Source organism: Herpailurus yagouaroundi, unplaced genomic scaffold (genome assembly GCF_014898765.1).
Source record: "Herpailurus yagouaroundi ecotype Mexico unplaced genomic scaffold, PumYag 185, whole genome shotgun sequence".
Classification (NCBI taxonomy): domain Eukaryota; kingdom Metazoa; phylum Chordata; class Mammalia; order Carnivora; family Felidae; genus Herpailurus; species Herpailurus yagouaroundi.
The window spans coordinates 21,125,926-21,144,836 of record NW_024412416.1 but is presented as its reverse complement, the minus strand read 5'-3'; the positions used below and the strand labels follow the sequence as shown (position 1 = coordinate 21,144,836).

Genomic DNA, 18,911 nt, shown 5'->3' with positions numbered 1-18,911 from the left:
GCCTTTATTTCCCACATCTCATTAGCATGTTTCAGGAGGAGAGTGGTAAGCACTGAATCAGGGTCTGCATTTTCTACTGATTTATGTGCTTGCTGTTCTAGAATTAATTGAGTCTGGACACAGGGCCTCATTTTCATTTTCTTGGATGCATAGCAGGTAATCGTGTTTCTTCTGTACATTTGAATTGCTTTCCAGATGGTCTGTTGTGAAGGATTTATCTTTAATATGATTAATCAGAAGCAGAGGACCTCAATATGTTTGTTCACATGTTCCCATGTGAAACCGCCCAGCCCCTGGTAGGGGTGGTTAACTCTCTCCTGGCCACAGTCCTCCTGGAGCTTTTCTGAGAACCTGGACCTCGGATTGGAGGAAAGTTTAAAGGATTCTGGATAAAAGGGGGTAAAAGGCCTAGAGTATATTCTCGGGGAACCATCAGGACATTACTTCTCATATAAAAATAGGACACCATCCATGTATCAATAGAGAATAGTTAGATTCTGTCTATTCGGCCAGGAAATACTATGTAGCCATTAAAATCATAATTATAGAGAGTTCCCACTGCTCATATATTATGTTAGGAGAGGAGAACATGGCAGTGTTTACAGCAAGACTTCAGCCACACAAAAGAGATGTATAGAGAAGAGAATGGAAGGCAATACAGGACAAAATCAACGGTGGCTGTCTGTGGATGGAACAGCTATGAGAGAGTATCTGTTCTCTATATTCCCTATTTAAATACACCACAGAACAAATTGTGATCCTTATCTCTGGGAAGTATCATGCCCCGAGAAGCTGTCACCTCTGGGTACAAAAATCTGCCCGTGTTCGTTTAACAAATGATGTGCTAAGATTAGTCACGTGTCCTCCCCTCTCCCAAGGGGAGTGAAGCTCCTCATAGCCTCCTACAGGGCAGCTGTCCCCTTGAAACAGTTGCACCCCCAGAAGGAGAATGCACTGAAGTGACTGCAGATCTTTCTGTGAGATGTTGCCTATGAGCTTGGGGCCCAGGAAGGTGAGGTTTGGCAGCTGTGTGGGACCTCCCTGTAGACATGAAGGGTGCTGAAAAAGCTGCTTGTCACTGAGGTGTTATAACTGGAATCCTTTGTCATCGAGCTGCAAGCCCTCCCATGCAAAGGCAGTGTGTTAGTGCCTTGTGCTTTCAAACACACCTTTATTGGACTACACTGGATATTATAAACTCAGAACTCCTTTTTTTTCAGGAACCACTTTGCTTCACGGATATTTTCGCCCCACCTTTCCTTCTCCCATCCCTTTGACTTTACCACACCTTCCTGGTCTGGGAGGTGTCTGCTGTTCTCTGAATAGCCCTTGTGGAACCAGGCCGCCCACCTTTGTCATACTGGCAGGGAGTATAGGTGACCCAGGAGTGGGATCTTGAAAAGGAATAGAGAATGCGTGGAGCATGATGGCCTGGGCATCTAGAGAAAGGCCTTGTATTTTATTGGCAAGGAGGTCAAATCCATTCTGGAAAGTTCCCGGAGTGCAGTCCTAGAGCCCCAGACATCAGAACCACCTGCAGCTCTAGGCCTGGCTTTTGGCTCACCGGCTCAGAATCTCGAGCCCATGAACCTGCATACTCCCCAGGTGGGCCTTCTACCCAACAAAGTGACTGAACCACTGCTTTGGGGAGCAGCTCTTGGCTTTCCCCAACACCTCCTCCTTTCCTGCAGTCCTGCCTTTAGGTACCTATGTCCTGCTGCAGACATGCACATTATGTCCTTGGCCAGGGTAACTGTCACTTGACAACAGCCATTTCCAGCTAGCTGTGTCGGCAGAGTTCCCATCACCCACCCAAGACACACACCTTGTCAGGCATTCTCTCCGTTCACATTTCATTTAAAATTTTCCTCAGTTCCCTGTATATAGTAGGAAAAAACAAACGTTAAGGAGTTGAAGCCTCCGCTGGTTATTTTCCTATTTAACCCGCTTCAAGCCCTGAAGGCAGGTGCTATCATTTCCAATTTACCAAGGGCAGAAGACCATCGCTCTGTTAAATATCTTGCCCAAGGCCTGACAGCAAATGGAGGTCTGAATTTAAACACAGACCTTCTGTCTTCATCTTTAGTAGGAGGGTTCTTTCTCTTATACCAAAAGTGCCCCGGTAGGTTAAATGTGATTCTGCAGACCTTCAAAGACGCGGCTGCTGCCGTCCAGGATTCTGTTGTGGGTCCCTTTCCATTTGTATCCATGGAAAAGAGAACCAGATCAGAAGGTCCACTCTATCAAACTCTAGAAAAGCCAACAACTAGCATGGTATTTCATGGTGAAAACTTTTGAAAAACTGGCTCATTCACAGTGTCCAGCTGGAGCCCTATGGGAACCTGAGGCAAAGAGAAAAATCAATAATACTGATCTTGTCTCTATTAACATGTTGGTATTTTTTATCATCTATTTTTGCATAGTTTTTTTTAAAGTATTGTATTAAACTAGTCTCTTTTTTGTTGCCCTGTTAAATTTTGTTCTTTTTTTTAAAGTGTACTTATTTATTTGAGAAAAAGAGAAACGTGGGGTAGGGGGGCAGAGAGCCTGACATGGGGCTTGAACTCACAAACTGGGAGATCATGACCTGAACTGAAACCAAGAGTCGGACACTTAACTGACTGAGACACCCAGGGGCCCCTTCCCTGTTAAATTTCATGACTGAGGTGAGTGCCATATGTGCTTTATCCTGGACTGGCCCTGGTAAGAAGTAAAGTAAAGAAAGACATTTTCATTGCAATTAAGAATAAGTCAAGGCTGTCTTTTAGTAGCTCCACTGTTTAACTGTGTAGTAGCACTCCAGGGTAGTGCATCCAGACAAGGTGATAAAATGCTGGAAATGAGAGAAACAAAATTACCAACTAAAAATTATTAGAATTTGAACATGGACTTTTGCAAGATGAATATAGATATTTTTCTATGTACCAACAATAGCCAGGTAAATATATAATGGCAGACACTGCAGCCACCAGAAAATAATAAAATCTAAGAATCAATTTGCTATGAAGAATCCTGTAATGCTGTTGAAAGACCTTTTAAGTCTTGAATAAATGGGGGTGCCCGCGTGGCTCAGTTGGTTAAGCATCTGACTTTTGATCTCGACTCAGGTCTTGATCTCAGGGTCATGGGTTCAGGCCCCAAACTTCAGAGTATATTTACATACTTGATAAGGCAAGTTCTTAACTACTGTCATTTTTAGAACTTTCTGAGCTATTTTCACGAATTTATTCTTCCAAATGAACCTAAGAATTATTGGGTCACAGTTTCCCCAATATTCTGTTGAAATTTTGGCTGGAGTAGCCTCACATTGTAGATTGCTTGGGTAAATTATTTATGGGATTAGGGACTGTCCCACATTACTGTAATATATGTACTTTCATCTTTGAGTCTTATGTTGGCCTAGATGGTGTCATATGTAGATGTGGGCATACACACGTCTGTATTTGCATACAGATTTTATCCCTCAAATGACATAGAATTTGAGGTTAAGATGGAATCTGAAGTTAAGAGGTACGGTGTACCTTAGTTTGTTTGTTAACAAGGATGTGGATGTGTATGACCTGGGGAGATATAGAGATAGAGTTACTCCCAAGGAATAGGAACTGAGTGTTCAGGGGCAACTGACCACCAGCTCCATTTGCCTTTGACCATACTGACTCTCAAAGTGTAGGAATCTGGCCATCTCTTAGCCACTGCATTCACTGCATGCTTTAGGAACCATTTTGGGGGTTGTTTCTAGAGATTGTGTCCACAAAAAGTGGTTGCCAAGTTCCTTCTGTCAGTCCTACAGCATATGCATGTCCCTGGTGGTTAGCTATCCTTTGTGCAGGTAAGAGGTCTGTTGTAAAATGATAAATGGCTGTGAGGCAGGTCAGTGCTTTTGATGCATCCTCTGATCACCTGTATTATAGTGAACACTGAGCACCTCGATCCCTACCTGGGAATAAATATCTGGGATTATCCTGTCAATTTTGGGGCTTGGGGATGGGGTAACTTGTGAGGACATTCATACCCTACAGCGTCCATCTCAGTGATAATATTCCTGGTGGGGTATCTTTCTAGTCCATGGGCTGCTCTGGAGAAGGCTCTGTGAATCTTTCAGCATCTAGTGATGCTACCAAGACATTCATGAGCCTCTTGTAATAGGAAATTTTCTTGGAGTGAATTCACATGTCAGAAGCATGTGGCTCAATCAGTAATGATGCTCGCACTCTGAGTGTCTGGACAGATGAAATAATTATCTCTTCCGTTCTTTGGGGAATATTCATAATGCTGTGACTGTGGCCATCTGGTAAACCCAGTCTCATAGAAAAATGTGTTTTAGTCACCACTATAAGCAAAATGCTGTATGGGTGCTCTGGGGAATACAGAATGCAAAGGGTCTTTAGTTTAGGACTTTTAGGGGGAGATAAGGTAGAAGAAACAGGATGTATAGCCAGGGAAGCTCAGAGCCTGGGCAGGAACTGGCATGAGAGTCTCTGTCTCTGCTGTCTAATCGTGCTGAGCCCATTGCTTCCACAGCTCCTCTCTCATTTCCACTGCCTTAAGCTCTCACTCACTTAAAAATAATTTTTTTAGGGGCGCCTGGGTGGCGCAGTCGGTTAAGCGTCCGACTTCAGCCAGGTCACAATCTCGCGGTCCGTGAGTTCGAGCCCCGCGTCAGGCTCTGGGCTGATGGCTCAGAGCCTGGAGCTGTTTCCGATTCTGTGTCTCCCTCTCTCTCTGCCCCTCCCCTGTTCATGCTCTGTCTCTCTCTGTCCCAAAAATAAATAAATGTTGAAAAATTAAAAAAAAAATAATAATTTTTTTAATCGTGGTAAAATATACATAACATGAAATTTACCATTGTAACTATTTTCGTGTGTACAGGCTCTCATTTCTTTTCTGGACACTGGAAGAAGTTTTTAAAAATAAATGAACTATGATGTAAACAAAAACAAGGCATAAGTAATGTCAAAGTACCATTTAAAGAATAAAGCAAACATCTGGGTCACCACTCAGCTGAAGAGATAAAACATTAATGATCCGTTTGAATATCCCCTATGGCTTTTCCCTGATGCTGGCCCCTCACATTCCCTAGAGCTGGAATAGACTTTTCACTGGTCTCCCTCCCTGCAGCTCTCTGTCCTCCAGCATCTCTTCCACCCTGGGCTCAGAGAGATGAGACTAAAACAGGAATCCTGCGTGTCATGCACCTGCTGAAAGTTGCCTGATGACTCTGCATGGTTTGTGGGATAAAATGCAGAGTCCTGGGGGGTGGGTAAGGTCCTTCTCCATTTTTAAAAAGTTTATTTCTTTTGAGAGAGAGACAGAGCGAGTGGGGTAGGGGCAGAGAGAGAGAGAGAGAGAGAGAGAGAGAGAGAGAGAGAGAATCCCAAGCAGGATGTACACAGCGCGAAGCCCGTTGCGGGACTTGAACTCACGAACCTTGAGATCATGACCCGAGCTGAAATCAAGAGTCAGTCGCTGAACAGACTGAGCAACCCAGGCACCCCAGGACCTCCCCCATTTGGACTTACAGGATCTTCGCAGTGCCTGTGATGCCATGATCCACATCCTGCAAGCTGTGGCCACACCCTCTGCCCTCTCTCCATGGCCAGGCAGTGCTGTCCTCCCCTTGGCGTCCCCCTCTCCTGTCCCCTCACCCTGCTGAGCCTGTGAGGCTAGGGCTCAGGTTCAGCTTCTCTGTATGGGGCTCAGCCTGGACAGTCCCTGGCAAGTCTGGTCACTTGGGGAATCCTCTTGGTTTGGAGCTAGGAGGAAGGAGAGGCTTCTATGCACTGGGGAGGGCGAGACAGCTGGTAGGGAAGGGGACTTGAGGCCTTTGAGGAGCAGCGGATTTAGACTTGGAAGGTAGTGTTACCTCCTCATTAGACCTCCTCATGTCTTCTGAATGAAAGCTTCTCTTTTGCTTTTTGAGACAAAATAACTTGATCTGATGACTCCTTGTCTTGTCACCTTGGCTACCCAAACGGGGTGAGCATTCTTAAGAAGTCATGAATGAGCCGGTGAGGTTCTGGGAAAGAGGCAGTCATCCTGGTGAATGGCAGGTGCCTCGCCTTGCCCCTGCCTCCTTTCCCCTCAGCCCTGCGTGTCCCCCTTCTCTGTGGCATGGGCATGCGTTGCTCTCCACAAATGAGTCAGCTGCAGTGGGGACATCACATTATTTGAACAGATGTGCATTAATTTTGCTCTGAGACAACATGGTGGTGGAACACTCCCATGGGTCCTGCTGCTGGCAGCCTGGCGGGAGCCTTGGGTCAGCCATGTTTTGTGGGGTTCTGACTGTCCTCTTCAACGTTCCTCCCCACAGTGGCTGCCTGCAGGTGATGATGGCTGCGTGAGCATCCACCATGGCCAACCGGAAGCGTCAGAGCACGGCGAGCAGCATGCTGGACCACAGGGCAAGGCCTGGCCCCATCCCCCATGGCCAGGAGCCTGAGAGCGAGGACGCAGAGCTACCCCTGGCAGAGTATGTGCCCAAGGGCCTGGAGCTGTCCACCCTGCAACCCGAGAGCCCCACACCCCCAGACCAGGCATGCCACGACCACAGCCCCGATGGGGACTCCAGCTCCGACTATGTGAACAACACCTCTGAGGAGGAGGATTATGATGAGGGCCTCCCTGAGGAGGAGGAGGGCATCACCTACTATATCCGCTACTGCCCCGAGGATGACAGCTACCTGGAGGGCATGGACTGCAACGGGGAGGGGTACCTGGCCCATGGCACACGCCACCTGGAGACGGATGAGTGCCAGGAGGCCGTGGAGGAGTGGACGGACTCGGCAGGCCCCCATCCGCATGGCCACGGGGACGAAGGCAGCCCGGACTACCGGGACAGCCACCTCCCCATCCCGGAGGACGAGGCCTCTGTCCTGGAGGCCCAGGACCAGGAAGAAGGTGTCCACTACTGTCCCAGTGAAGAGGGCTACCAGGACTACTACCCTGCGGAGGCCAATGGGAACACGGGCACTGCCTCCCCCTATCACCCGAGGCGTGGGGACCGGGACCTGGAGGACCAGGAGGAGGACATCGACCAGATCGTGGCTGAGATCAAGATGAGTCTGAGCATGACCAGCATCACCAGCGCCGGTGAGGCCAGCCCTGAACACGCGCTGGTGCGGGGACCCGAGCCGGGGCCTGGGGACTCCACAGAGGCCTGCCCACCCAGTGAGGCCAGCCACGGCCCTAGCAGACATGAGGGAAGGCCCAAATCACTGAACCTCCCTCCTGAGGCCAAGCACTCCGGAGACCCCCAGAGAGGCTTCAAGACCAAGTCCAGAACTCCAGAGGAGAGGCCAAAGTGGCCCCAAGAGCAGGTAGGACTCTGGCTGTCCCCAGAGGGAAGGGGGTGGAGGGGCCCAGAGAGCAAAGGATACTCTGGTATTGCCCACACAGGTGCCAAAGCCCATAGTTCAAGGGCATGTTTAGTTCTGCATTAATTCAGTTATGTAGCAGGTATGTGGATATTCTAGTGCCTTCCAGAAGGTACCCCCCTCCCACCTAAAAGAGATTGAATCTCTAGCCTCTTTGTGCTGGATTTGTTCATGGTTGGGGGTGGCCCCCTGTGATTACCATCCCCCTACCAGGTTTTTTTCCTCAGGCTGATGGGACATTGACAAGGCTGTGAGGTTGCTGGGGAGTGCATACTGTGGCAGGCAGTGGTTGGATGCCCCAGTGACAAGGGGTAGTGACCTGCATGCATTTCACAGGGACCATTGTATCCCAGTGACACTTTTCTGAAAGCTCAGGGGCTTGGCATTATGGGCCATTAGCTGTAAATAACTATTTTGAAAATAATTATTTGAAGGTTTGACAAAGTCTTGGAGAAGAAATGCATATTAATGAGGCCAATGGATTTAAGCATAACTTTATTTTCTTTTAACTGTATCAAAGTGAGCATATATTTTGATAGCTACATTTGAAAAGCTGCTTTTCAAAAACAAAAGAAAAACAACACCCCTCTGTGAATATATAAAGAAGATGTGACTATTACACTTGTGTAAAGGAACTTCTGTTTGGCCGATTCTGTGGGCAAATGACAATGAAATGCTTTTATATTTTTTAAAGCCTTAATTAGTATTTTTTTTCCCCCAGAGGAGTCCATGAGTTTATACACTAAGGACGTGTGTTTGGGATATAAGTCATATGACTTGCTGCTGGTTTCTGTTACTTGCATGTTGATGTCTTTTGTTCTTTTTAAAGACCATTAAATGTAGGTTGACCTCACTTTTGGGGTGTTCTTGTCATTCACGGCAGTTGTGCCTGCACCGAGGGCTCTGGGATGTAGAGAAACTGCTGTTGCACGAGTGGATGTGGGGAGCTCCCCCCAAAGGCAGGTGGCTCGGGGCCCAAGGTCTGGGCTTTAAGCCCAAGCACTGCCGGCCTTCTTCACTTTGGCAGAGTTGGACTCATTGCCAAACAGTGGCTATGGCGCCACAGGGACTAACGTGGGCTACACAGGGCATACTGCACCCTGTAACAAATGACTTCCCTGACAAAGTTCTTGTAAAGAGAACATTATCTTTAGAGTATGACGGGGAGTGGGCAAGACCTGACGTTTTGCTGTTTTTGTGCTGTACCAGATGCTAATTTGAGCAAAAATGCAGACTTTGGGTTGGAGAGCCTGAGGGATAGATGAATAGGATGGAATGAATGGGGGTGGTGGTGGTGGTTTCAAAGGGCAGGTGGAGGTGGGAGACATCCTGAGCCATTGTTGGAGACCCAGTAGGAGCTCTCTTCCTCAGAGTCATGGCATTGAATGAAAGAGCAGGTAACTTCTCTCCCTAAATAGAGTGTCTCCTCAAAGCGAATCTGAGACACTCTAGAGAAGCTCATTTAAACGGGTTATTTATTGTATAGCTTTTTTGTTTTACTCACTCATTCATTCACAAATTAACTCCATCAAAGAGAGTACCTGATGATGCCAAGCTCAGTGCTGACAAGGGCTCCTGATGAAAATGGGGCCTAAGGATTCCTTTGGGGGACTGTGCCATGCCTGGGTGAATGTGACCTGGGTCTTCCCATCCTGTAGACACAGGTGACCCATTCTCCAGATGAGGACCCTTTTGAAATTGGACCAAAAAGAGCCACTGTGATAGAATCATCTTGAAAGCAAGAGTGTGTGAAGGAGGTCCAGTGGGAAATGTGGTGACTCCTTGCTTCAGATCACAGTCTGCTTCCTAAAAGGAATCCCTTACTCCCTCCAGGACAGCCAGACTGTGTGGCAGGAGCCAACAAAAGAGTAGCCTCAAATAGGTGGACAGGGTGCCTGAGTCCCATGCTGGCCTTTCCCTGGGCCTTCTACGGTTAGTGTGTCATAGCCTGGGATTAAGGCTATAGTAAAACAAAACAAAGCAAAACAAAATAGCTAACGGCCAAAGGGCAATGGTGGCTACCTGGAGTCTGCTTTCTGAAGTGTGATCCATGGCCCAGCAGTGTTGCCCCACTGGAGGGCCCCACCGCAGAACCACTGAATCCACATGTGACAAGAGGCCACATTCAAGTTCGAGAGGCAATACTGTGGAAGGCTTCTGCTGGAGGAAGAATTGCATAGCATCCCTCACCTCTCTGATCCTCATTTTAAAGCTTGAAAAGTTACATCATGGACACTTTGAAGAGTATTGCATAGCCTTTTATTTCGTCCTTGTGTGGACAACAGTATTACAATGGAATTAGAAATGGGAAGACAGAAAAAGTATCCTCTATGGTTCCTGCTGCCTTAGCAGATGAGCTCTTTTGGTTTTTCTGTGTTACTTTTCAGACTCTAGCATTGAATATGAATAATGCATGTGGTTGTCTTTGCAGTCCAGATGTAATTTTGCCATCCACCTTTTAAAATCTGACATGTTACAAGTGTTTCTCTGTGTTGCCTTATAATTTTCATGATCATTTTTACTGACCTTTGAATGTTCCATTTAGGCCACGTGCCTTCTAATTCATTCATCTGCACATACCCTGCCACCAAGCATACAGGTTACAGATGGGATTGTTTCTTACACATTGGACTGGCACAGACATCTATGTACAAGTTTTCTTTTGGTTTATTGCCTGAAAATAAATTCCCATACTGGGTATGAACTTTAACCATCTCCTCATGTTATCTTGCTACTTCTCTTTTTCTTTTCTTTTTTTTTTTTTTTGATGTTTATTTTTGAGAGAGAGAGAACAGAGCATGAGCAGGGGGAGGTGCAGAGAGAGAGGGAGACACAGAATCCGAAGCAGGCTCCAGGCTCTGAGCTGTCAGCACAGAGCCTGGTGTGGGGCTTGAACCCACAAACTGAGAGATCATGACCTGAGCTGAAGTCAGATGCTTAACGGACTGAGCCACCCAGGCACCCTTTGCTACTCTTTTTCTATGAATGTTTGATTTGTGCTCTTTATCATGTGGAGTCTGAGTGCTTTTCTATATCTTAGGAGAACTTTATATGCTCTAGATGTTGCTTGTTGTTACAGATGTTTCCCTCAGTGTGTTTGCTTTTGAAAAGGCTCCAGTTTGCAGGTAGACCTCTCTCCTGTGTAATGCTGATGAGACCAAGAGGTCTGCGATGGGGGTGGGGGAGGGAGGGCAGGATGTGAGAGAAACCAAAGGAAATAAACTCAAATTGCAGGAAGACACATGTGATTGGGGGAACAGAGATCTGTGCATGAGTATTTCTAGAGAAGAAAGAGCTATTTCAAAGCAATCCATGTTTATTGAGGAAAATTTGGAAAATATAAGCAAAAAACATATTTTGTCACATGGCATGGCCAAATTCTGTTGCTGAGAGTTTCAAATCATAGAGGCAAACTAGCATCCTGTTAGATGTGTAAACAAAGCATAGGTGATCCTTGTTCTTTTTTTTTTTAAGTTGATTTATTTATTTATTTATTTATTTATTTATTTATTTATTTAGAGAGAGAGAGAGGCAGGCAGAGAGAATTCCAAGCAGGTTCTGCACTGCCAGTGTAGAGCCCAAGATCATGACCTGAGCCGAAATCAAAAGTCCGTTGCTTAACCGACTGAGCCACCCAGGTAATCCTGACTGATCCTTATTGTTCATGTATTCCATATTTGTGAATTGGCCTACTTGCTAAAATTTATGTGTAAGCTTAAAATCAGTACTCGTGGTGCTTTTGCAAGCATTTGTGGACACTCACAGAGAGGCAGAGGCACGTGAGTCAGTCAGCGTGCATGATCCCAGCTGAGTTTGAACAAGGAGACACTCTGCCTTCTTGTTTCAGCTCTCATACTGCAAACAGGTGTCCTTTTCATGGGCCTTTTAGCGCCACGTTTTTTGCATTTTTGTGCTTTCTGTTTGGTGATAAAATGACCCCCACTTGCAGTGCTGGAATGCATTCTGATGTTTCTAAGTATGAGAAGGCTATGATGTGCCTTGTGGAGAAAAATACGTTGTGTTAGATATTTCATGTAGGTGTGAATGATAGAGCTGTTGGCCATGAGTCAACAATATGGTACAGCCAGAAAGAGGAAGAGGAAATTCGCCAATCTGTACATGAGGTTGATCTGGAAAGCGCTAAAGTAACATCTATAGTGTGTGAGGAAGCATTGGAAAAGGGGGTTACTTTGTGGATTCATGAGGTGACCGTTAATAAAAAGAGCATGGTGAAGGCACTGTGATGAGGCTGGGAGCCAAAGAAATTTACGGTCTTTTTATCCAGGGTCAGGAAAATGTTAGACTCTTCTTAGCTAGTTTTATTATAAGGAAATACAGGATGTAATCATCTGTGAGGAATACACATTAAATAAGGTGTCTTTAGGGAGAAACACACATAAGACAAAAACAAAAAAGAAACAGATGGAAAACAAGGTTATGTATTGATTAGTTGACAAAAATGGTGAGCAGAGGCTTTGCAGGAACCTCATCCTGTATTTCTCCTAGGAGGTAAGTGGGTCAGTATTCATACATGCAGAGTTCACAGCATTTTTAGAGAATGTAACTGCCCTGAACAAGGAGAACTGACTGTATCTGATTGGCAGATGAGCTTGAGAAACTTTACGGCAAAGATTTCCCATCTCAGAGATTCACTCCTTTGGTTGTACATGTGCTGTGTGAAGTCCCAGACTTAACTGCAACAAAGATACCCCTGGCCCTGCTTGGCCAATGTTTCCCCCAAAACCTTGGTTATTAGTCCATTTTCTCCCCAGGCAGGGCCTATCAGGAAGCTACTGACCACAGTTGCATATCCTAGGGGACGAAAGCCAGATCACACAACTTCCCGAGATCTCCCTGCTTCATGTCTCAATCCCAGGATGATTCAACATCAACCCAGAAAGTTGATGGGGGACAAGTGGTCACCTGTTTCACCACTGGGACTCTTGGCTTCTGAGGAGTTAATGTTTCTTGTTTTGCTGTTTGTGGGGAGTCCCTGGGTGATGGTGGAACTGACCCTGGTGTTGGTGGTCATGGCCAACATTATGTGAAGGACTTCATGTGTATGATCTAAGTGAATCCTAGAATGATTAGAAGAGATAGGGACTAGGGTTGCTCCTGTTTTACAGATGAGGCAGTTAAGACCTACATTGGATAACTACCACACCCATGGTCACACAGCTCAAGGGGTAAGCAGTCTGTGTTGCACCAAAATTCATGCCTTTGACTACTGCACTGTGCAGTTCTTTTTTTTTTTAATTTTTAAAAATTTTATTTATTTATTTTGAGAGAGAGAGAGCATATTAATGAGCAGGGTAGGGGCACAAAGAGAGGGAAGAGAGAGAGAACCCAACCAGGTTTGGGGCTGCCAGCGCAGAGCCAGATGCGGGGCTCGAACTCATGAACCATGAGATCATGACCTAAGCCAAAATCAAGAGTTGGACAGTTAACCAATGGAGCCACCCAGGTGCCCTTGCACTGTGCCGTTCTAGAAGGGCCTCTAGAAGAGGTAAAGCTGACTTCTGTGGCAGGATGTGTTTGAACCTGCCTGCTGGTGAGTGAGTCCACGTAGGTGAATTGGGCAGTATTCCTCCCAGAGAGTGGCCATCTCTTCTATTTTGTCCTTATTTAGTTGGTATTATGAGGGCTTGACGTGCTCCGTTGTTCGTAGCCCATGTGTCATGACACCAGTGGGGTGACCAGTGGACACAAGACCTCCAGTCTGTAAAATCATCCCAACATGCCGAGTTCATGAGGGCTCAGGCCCTAGAGTAGTCAAGTAGAGATCATTCATGCACCACTTTCCTTACTTTTATGGAGCTTTGTTGATATGTTTTGTTGTTTACATACAGTGACTGAAGACTATGTGAGTTGCATCCAGCCTAGTTTGTATTGAATATCCAGATTGAATCGCCATTTCTGCACCTACTTCTGCTGTGTGTGTAGAGAGAGGACCTCAGTGGGACTCTGGTCTCACAGCTCAGGAGTGAGCTTTGGGGACTTGGCGGGTCATCAGTACACCTCCTAGGAGCAGGGACTTGCTGATCAGTGCTCCCCTGGGGGCTGCTTCTCCATGCTCCTGTAAGAACATGTTTGTTTAGCACCAGAGATCATAGTTCCATAGATCTGGTGGCGGCCTGGGATAGCAGGTTCTTGTAGTCTCTGTGCATCTGGGTTCAGCAAGGACTGGATTTGGTTTGGACTGACTCTTTTGGAATCCCCCTCTTTCTCATGTGTTAACCTGTGACATATGTCTTGAGAAAAAGTACTCTGAAAATATCTTCTCTGTGCCTGAAATTCTCCCTTAATAGATTTATTCCTTTCCTTTGGGCTCTGGAGATTTCTCAAGTGGCCAGGCATGCCTTGTCCTGTTCCATGCACTCTGTGGGCTGGGCGCACGTCAGCACTTCAACGGCCATCTAGTTCAAGGTGTTTGATTTATGTGGCAACTGCACGGAATAGTGCTGTATGCTAGGATGGCACACCAAATGCATTTTTTGATTATTGGGGGTTTTCATGATTTCTGTTTATCATCGGTCCAGCCAGCACTTTCTTAAAAGGGCCCTCTGACAATAGAAAAAAAGGAAAGTCAATACATCATAGTCAACTTAATACAACAGTTAAATGGAGGCATGATACAGGGCCCTGAGACCACATCAAACATACAAGTGTTTATCCTTGTTCCTTGTGGAGATGGCTTTGCTGTGATTTCGCATTCAGTCGAGGCTTGCTTTGTGAAGGACCTTTTGAGATTGTGATAGGAATGCTGGCACCAGATGGGGAGGGACGATGCTAAGTGTATGGGTGACCTCGGCCTTCCCGGGGGGGGGGGTGGGCAGTGGCATTGTGAGTGCTTCCTGTGGGCTGGTGCCTCTCCTACATGCCCTGTTCAGTGTCATAGGAAGTAAATATGGGCACCTGCTTTGCAGTAAAGGGTACCATGTCTTAAGAGGCCCCAAGGGGCTGAGAGAGGAGTACCTGGGATCACTGGCACTCAGGTAAGCTCCATTGGCATGTCATAGGGCAGCAGGTATGCAAAGGTATCTGGTGCTCGCACTGTGCCCAGGAGGGAGCGGTCTATCCAAACCTGGCTATAGGTAGGGCAGGGCTGGAGAAAGACCTCATGGGTAGGCGCTGAGGACAGGAGTTTCTGGGAGACACAGAGCATGGCCCAGTCGGGGGAAGAGGAAGGTCCTCACCCCCCACCCCCATGCCTCTCTCGAGTGCAGGTGGCCTCTTTCTTCCCACAGCCCTGACCCTGATTCTGCAGGTGCTCTGGCTCTTCTGGCATCAGGTCCTGCCTTTTTTGTGTGCACATGAGGAGGTAGCACAGGAGAGTTCCCAGGGGTCCTGTGCTCTTCCCCAGCCTCCTCTGCTCCCAGTGCTGTGATGAGTAGCTGTAGCACCTGCCATAACTAATTCCTGGGGCCACCCTGAGAAACAAAATCCAGGAGGGTACTGCCTTGGCATTGTCAGCCCCTCACTTGATGTGTTCAGGCTTCCAAACTTGATTTCTCTGGGCCTATTTGTCAAGTCAGCACAATGGCCTTATTTGATTTTTATGAGGCCTCTTGAAGACCTGTGACCAGAGGTGGCTGTTGCTGTCACAGAGCAGCTTATTTAGCAGGAATCTGGGATGGCTTCAGTGCTTTTAAAATCTAGTTAAAGGCAGGGTCTCTAAAACACTGTTTTATTGTCCAAGAAAATCACGGAGAGCCCTTCCACTAACAATAATCTAGAAAGAAACTTCCCCACCTCTAGCCCTTGAAGAGAGAGCAAGGTGCAGTGGTTAGGAAAGCAAATGGCAGTGGCAAGAAGCCTGCACCCCATCTGGCTCCCAGTTCTGGAACATTCTGGACACATTATCTGTGCCAACAACTATCTATCTCCTGGGGTGGCAGGGAGCAGAGTTGATATGGATCCGAGTCTGCAGTGGATGTAAGGGGTGTGGAGCCCTTGCCCTGATGGTGACAATGATGATTTCAAATCCATAGGAGCCTCTTTCAGGATATGGGGGAGGCAGCTGGCTGAGGCTCTGCAAACAGTTTAGGTCCAGGGCCACACTGCAGGGCTGAGGACACCAATGAGCAAGTTGTTATCACTGCCTTCTGGAGTGCCATTAAGGGAGGGACAAAGCCACCACTATAAGGCAGGTTGGGAGGAGGACCAACTGGCCAGGGACACACTGGAGACAGAGGAAGTGTGTGTGCAGCCTGAAACCTGAGGGAGCAGAGGTGACAAGTGAGGTGGGGGCAGCTCCCACATGTCCTCAGTCTCTCCTCTCTCTGCAGGCCTTCCTCAGGTGGGCTCTTGCTCCTGCAGGGACTTCCAGGAGGGATAGTTCTCACATGCCCTCCTGGGGACATCCTTAGTCCCTTTCTTCACTGGGGTCTCTAATTTTGGGCAACAAGGTGATACCTATGCACCTTCAAGGGCTGCCCTGATTTTCTCACACTCTGTTCCCAATTGGAAATTAACCAAGAACCCCACCCAGATGAGCTGGGCTCTGGCGCACTGATCTCTCACTGATTCCAAATCACCGTCCGAGGGTCTCTCCTTAACCTCGAGTTTCTGCACATAACTCCCACTCTCCTTCAAACCCAACTGGCCCCAGCCAGGCTGCTCAGATTCCCGGGGCTGCTGGCCCCTGTGTTCCTTTCTGCACAGCCCATGCGATGTACCAGGCACCAGAGGTGCAAAGATTAAAAATGGCATAAGTCTGTATTGCGAACCTCCTTCTAGAGGGAGATAGACCACAGATGCTTCCCAGTCCAGATGGGGCTGGGTGCTCAGGAGAGGGGCTGGCTGCAGCAAGGATGATAAGCCGAGAGGCTCTGGGACTTTGAGGGCAGCTTCGGGAAGTGAGCCAACCAGGTGAGGCTGAACGTAAAGGTGCGTGGGGGCTGGGATTATGATGGGGGCTGAGAGCCCTGAGAGAGGTCACGTGGGATTCTGATGGTAATAGGAGAGGAGAGAGGGAGAAAGGCCCTTGGTTGGGAGGGGGAAGCCAGGAGGGAGCTTAGGGGCAGGAACATCTGGAAGGCCAGCCCCAGCAGGGCAGTTCGGGGAGATGTTTCTGGGGAGCCCCTGAGCAGCTCGGATGGATTGTGAGGGCAGAGGTTCACATGTGGGAACTGAAGGAGAGTTTATAAAGATGAGAGGCAAGAGGCCTGATGAGGTGCCCAGTACACATGGAGCTTGAACTGAATTGCACTGATCTGAGTAGTACCAGTTTGCCAGTGACGTGTCTAGGGCAGATTTTGGGAATGGGAAGGGTGGGCATGGGACTGAGGCAGGGGGTTGGCCCACATGCAGTTCCCGACCTCAGGCCCCTGCAGCACCTCCCATGGTCCTTCACATGTTCCAGGGGCTGGAGACGCATCCAGCTGACAAAACTGTCACGTGACAACTCCGAGGAAGCACAAGACTCCATGGAAGAATTTTTAGAAACATCTGCTGTTCAGGAAGAAAGACCACATTGCTGAACATGAGACTCAGAGATGTGTAATGTAATACATGGTGCCCGCTCCTGAGATGTGACAGCATGGCAATGGAGGGCACGGGGTTTTCAACCCAAAGCATTCAGATTGTGACCAATGCTAATCAGTTACTAAAAACGTCATGGGACTATGATCACAGGAGGCAAACAAAGAATGCCCCCCAACTCTGTATCAATAAGACCATGGGCAACTGGAGAAGACTAAGCACATCTCAGGAACTTTGAGAAAGGAGGTATGGGACAGAATGGTGCCCCCAGGGCTGCTGGTGCATTCTAGAACCTGCCAGGTCTGGGTCTGTTAGCCGATTCCACAGCCAGCCTTCACACTAGAGAAGCTGGTCTCTTTCCACCTGAGACCAAGCCAAGGCCCAAACTGTTGGAGCTGAAGGATTTACAGAACTGGACTTACAGAATCTATTTGTTTGGCTCCTCTGGTTTTAGCAGGGGGCACATGGTCCAGACCTGCATCTGGTTCCTGTCTCCATTTAAGAGACATTTCCAGAGATGGCCTTATGCTGTCTTCAGTGCCATTGTGCTGCTGGGTCTGCCCCCATGGTTGGCCATTGTGTCCTGCTGTGGGTGCAGTCAGGTGTTATAGGTCAGGTGCCTGAACTAGACTCTGGATGTGGGGTTGCCGCCCAGGAGAGCAGCTTGGGCATGGCATAAAGTTGGAGGGATGTTGCTGTTTAGGGAAGTTTCCCATTCACCCTCCTTGGTCAGTCTCCCTCTCCATTGGCCCATACCATTTGCAGGTGGCCTCTGATTCTGCCTCTGAGATCTGTTTGCCCACTCAGATTTCCGATGCAGCCCCCTCACTACCCCAACACTTCCCACCCAGCCTTGGGTCTCTTGCTTCCCCTCACACCAGCTCTTGGTGCCAGCTGGGAGACATCTGTTCCTTTCACTCCCACTGCCTCTGAGTCTGCTGGCTTTGACCATGATGCACCGTGATGCAGACTCACCTGTCCACGTGTCTTCTTCAAACAGGCCTAGGCCTGGACCATACCACACCCACGCCAGGTATCTCAGAGGTTTTTGGGTTCTTTTGACCACTGCTGCTGCTGTTTCCTTTGTTTCTAGTCATGAAAATAGAAGCTCTTCCTCACTGTGATCTATCCTCTGCTTTGTTCATTCATTCATTTATTCACTCATTCGGGCCCAAGTATGTAAAAATAGCACATTATTCACTTTGAGAAATATGAATGTTAATCTTCAAGAGAGAAGGGATAATCTAGCCACCACCAGTCCTCAAAACCTGCTCCAGATACCAGACCAATGGCAGGTCAGGGCTCTTTTTGTTGCATCGAATTTGCTAATTGTGGGAGATGTTAGGAAGTGAAATTGCTGTCCCAGGTTTTTCTTGCCTAATATTTCATTAATATTTAATCTCCAACCCTCTTTTAAATGCCAAGAAGAATGAAACATAATGAATTAACCCAAAGAATCCCAAGTCATCTAAACTATGGGCAGTTCGGCCTATATTCAGAAATCATGGCATGGTACTGTTTTCAGTATTTGTGGGAGGACTGTGCCACAGTCATGGTGATAAAGTACAAAAGAAAAGATGTTGGCATGCAGTGGAATATTATTAAGCCTGTAAAAGGAAGGAAATCCTGACACTTGCCACAATATGCATGCACCCCGAGGACACTACAGTTAGTGAAGTAAGCCAGTGCCAAAAAGACAAATCCTGTATGATTCCACTTCTGTGAGATTCCTAGAGTAATAAGATTCATAGAGACAGAAAGTAGAATGGGGACTGCCAGGGGCTGGGAGAAGGGGGAATGGGGAATTAGTATTTAATGGGGACAGAGTTTCTGTTGGGGAGGATGAGAAGATCTGTGGGTGGATGGTGGTAACAGTTGCCCAACTATGTGGATGCATTTCATGCCACTGAATTGTCCACTTAAAAATGGTTAAAATGATAAATTTTATATTATGTCTATTTACCACAGTGAAAGGAAGGGAGGGAGGGAGGGAGGGAGGAAGGAAGGAAGGAAGGAAGGAAGGAAGGAAGGAAGGAAGGAAGGAAGGAAGGA

At 47.5% G+C, this 18,911-nt stretch overlaps 1 protein-coding gene across 5 annotated transcripts in view; it reads left to right on the top strand.

Moving 5' to 3' along the window:
* APBA2 (amyloid beta precursor protein binding family A member 2) overlaps positions 1-18,911 on the top strand; it is a 273,496-nt gene that overhangs the window by 199,832 nt on the left and 54,753 nt on the right. For all 5 annotated transcript variants that reach the window (XM_040493826.1, XM_040493824.1, XM_040493825.1 and 2 more), the window contains one exon: positions 6,314-7,319. In XM_040493826.1, the coding sequence (XP_040349760.1) occupies positions 6,354-7,319 (966 nt within the window). In that variant the 5' untranslated portion in view covers positions 6,314-6,353. The remainder of the gene's footprint in view (positions 1-6,313; positions 7,320-18,911) is intronic.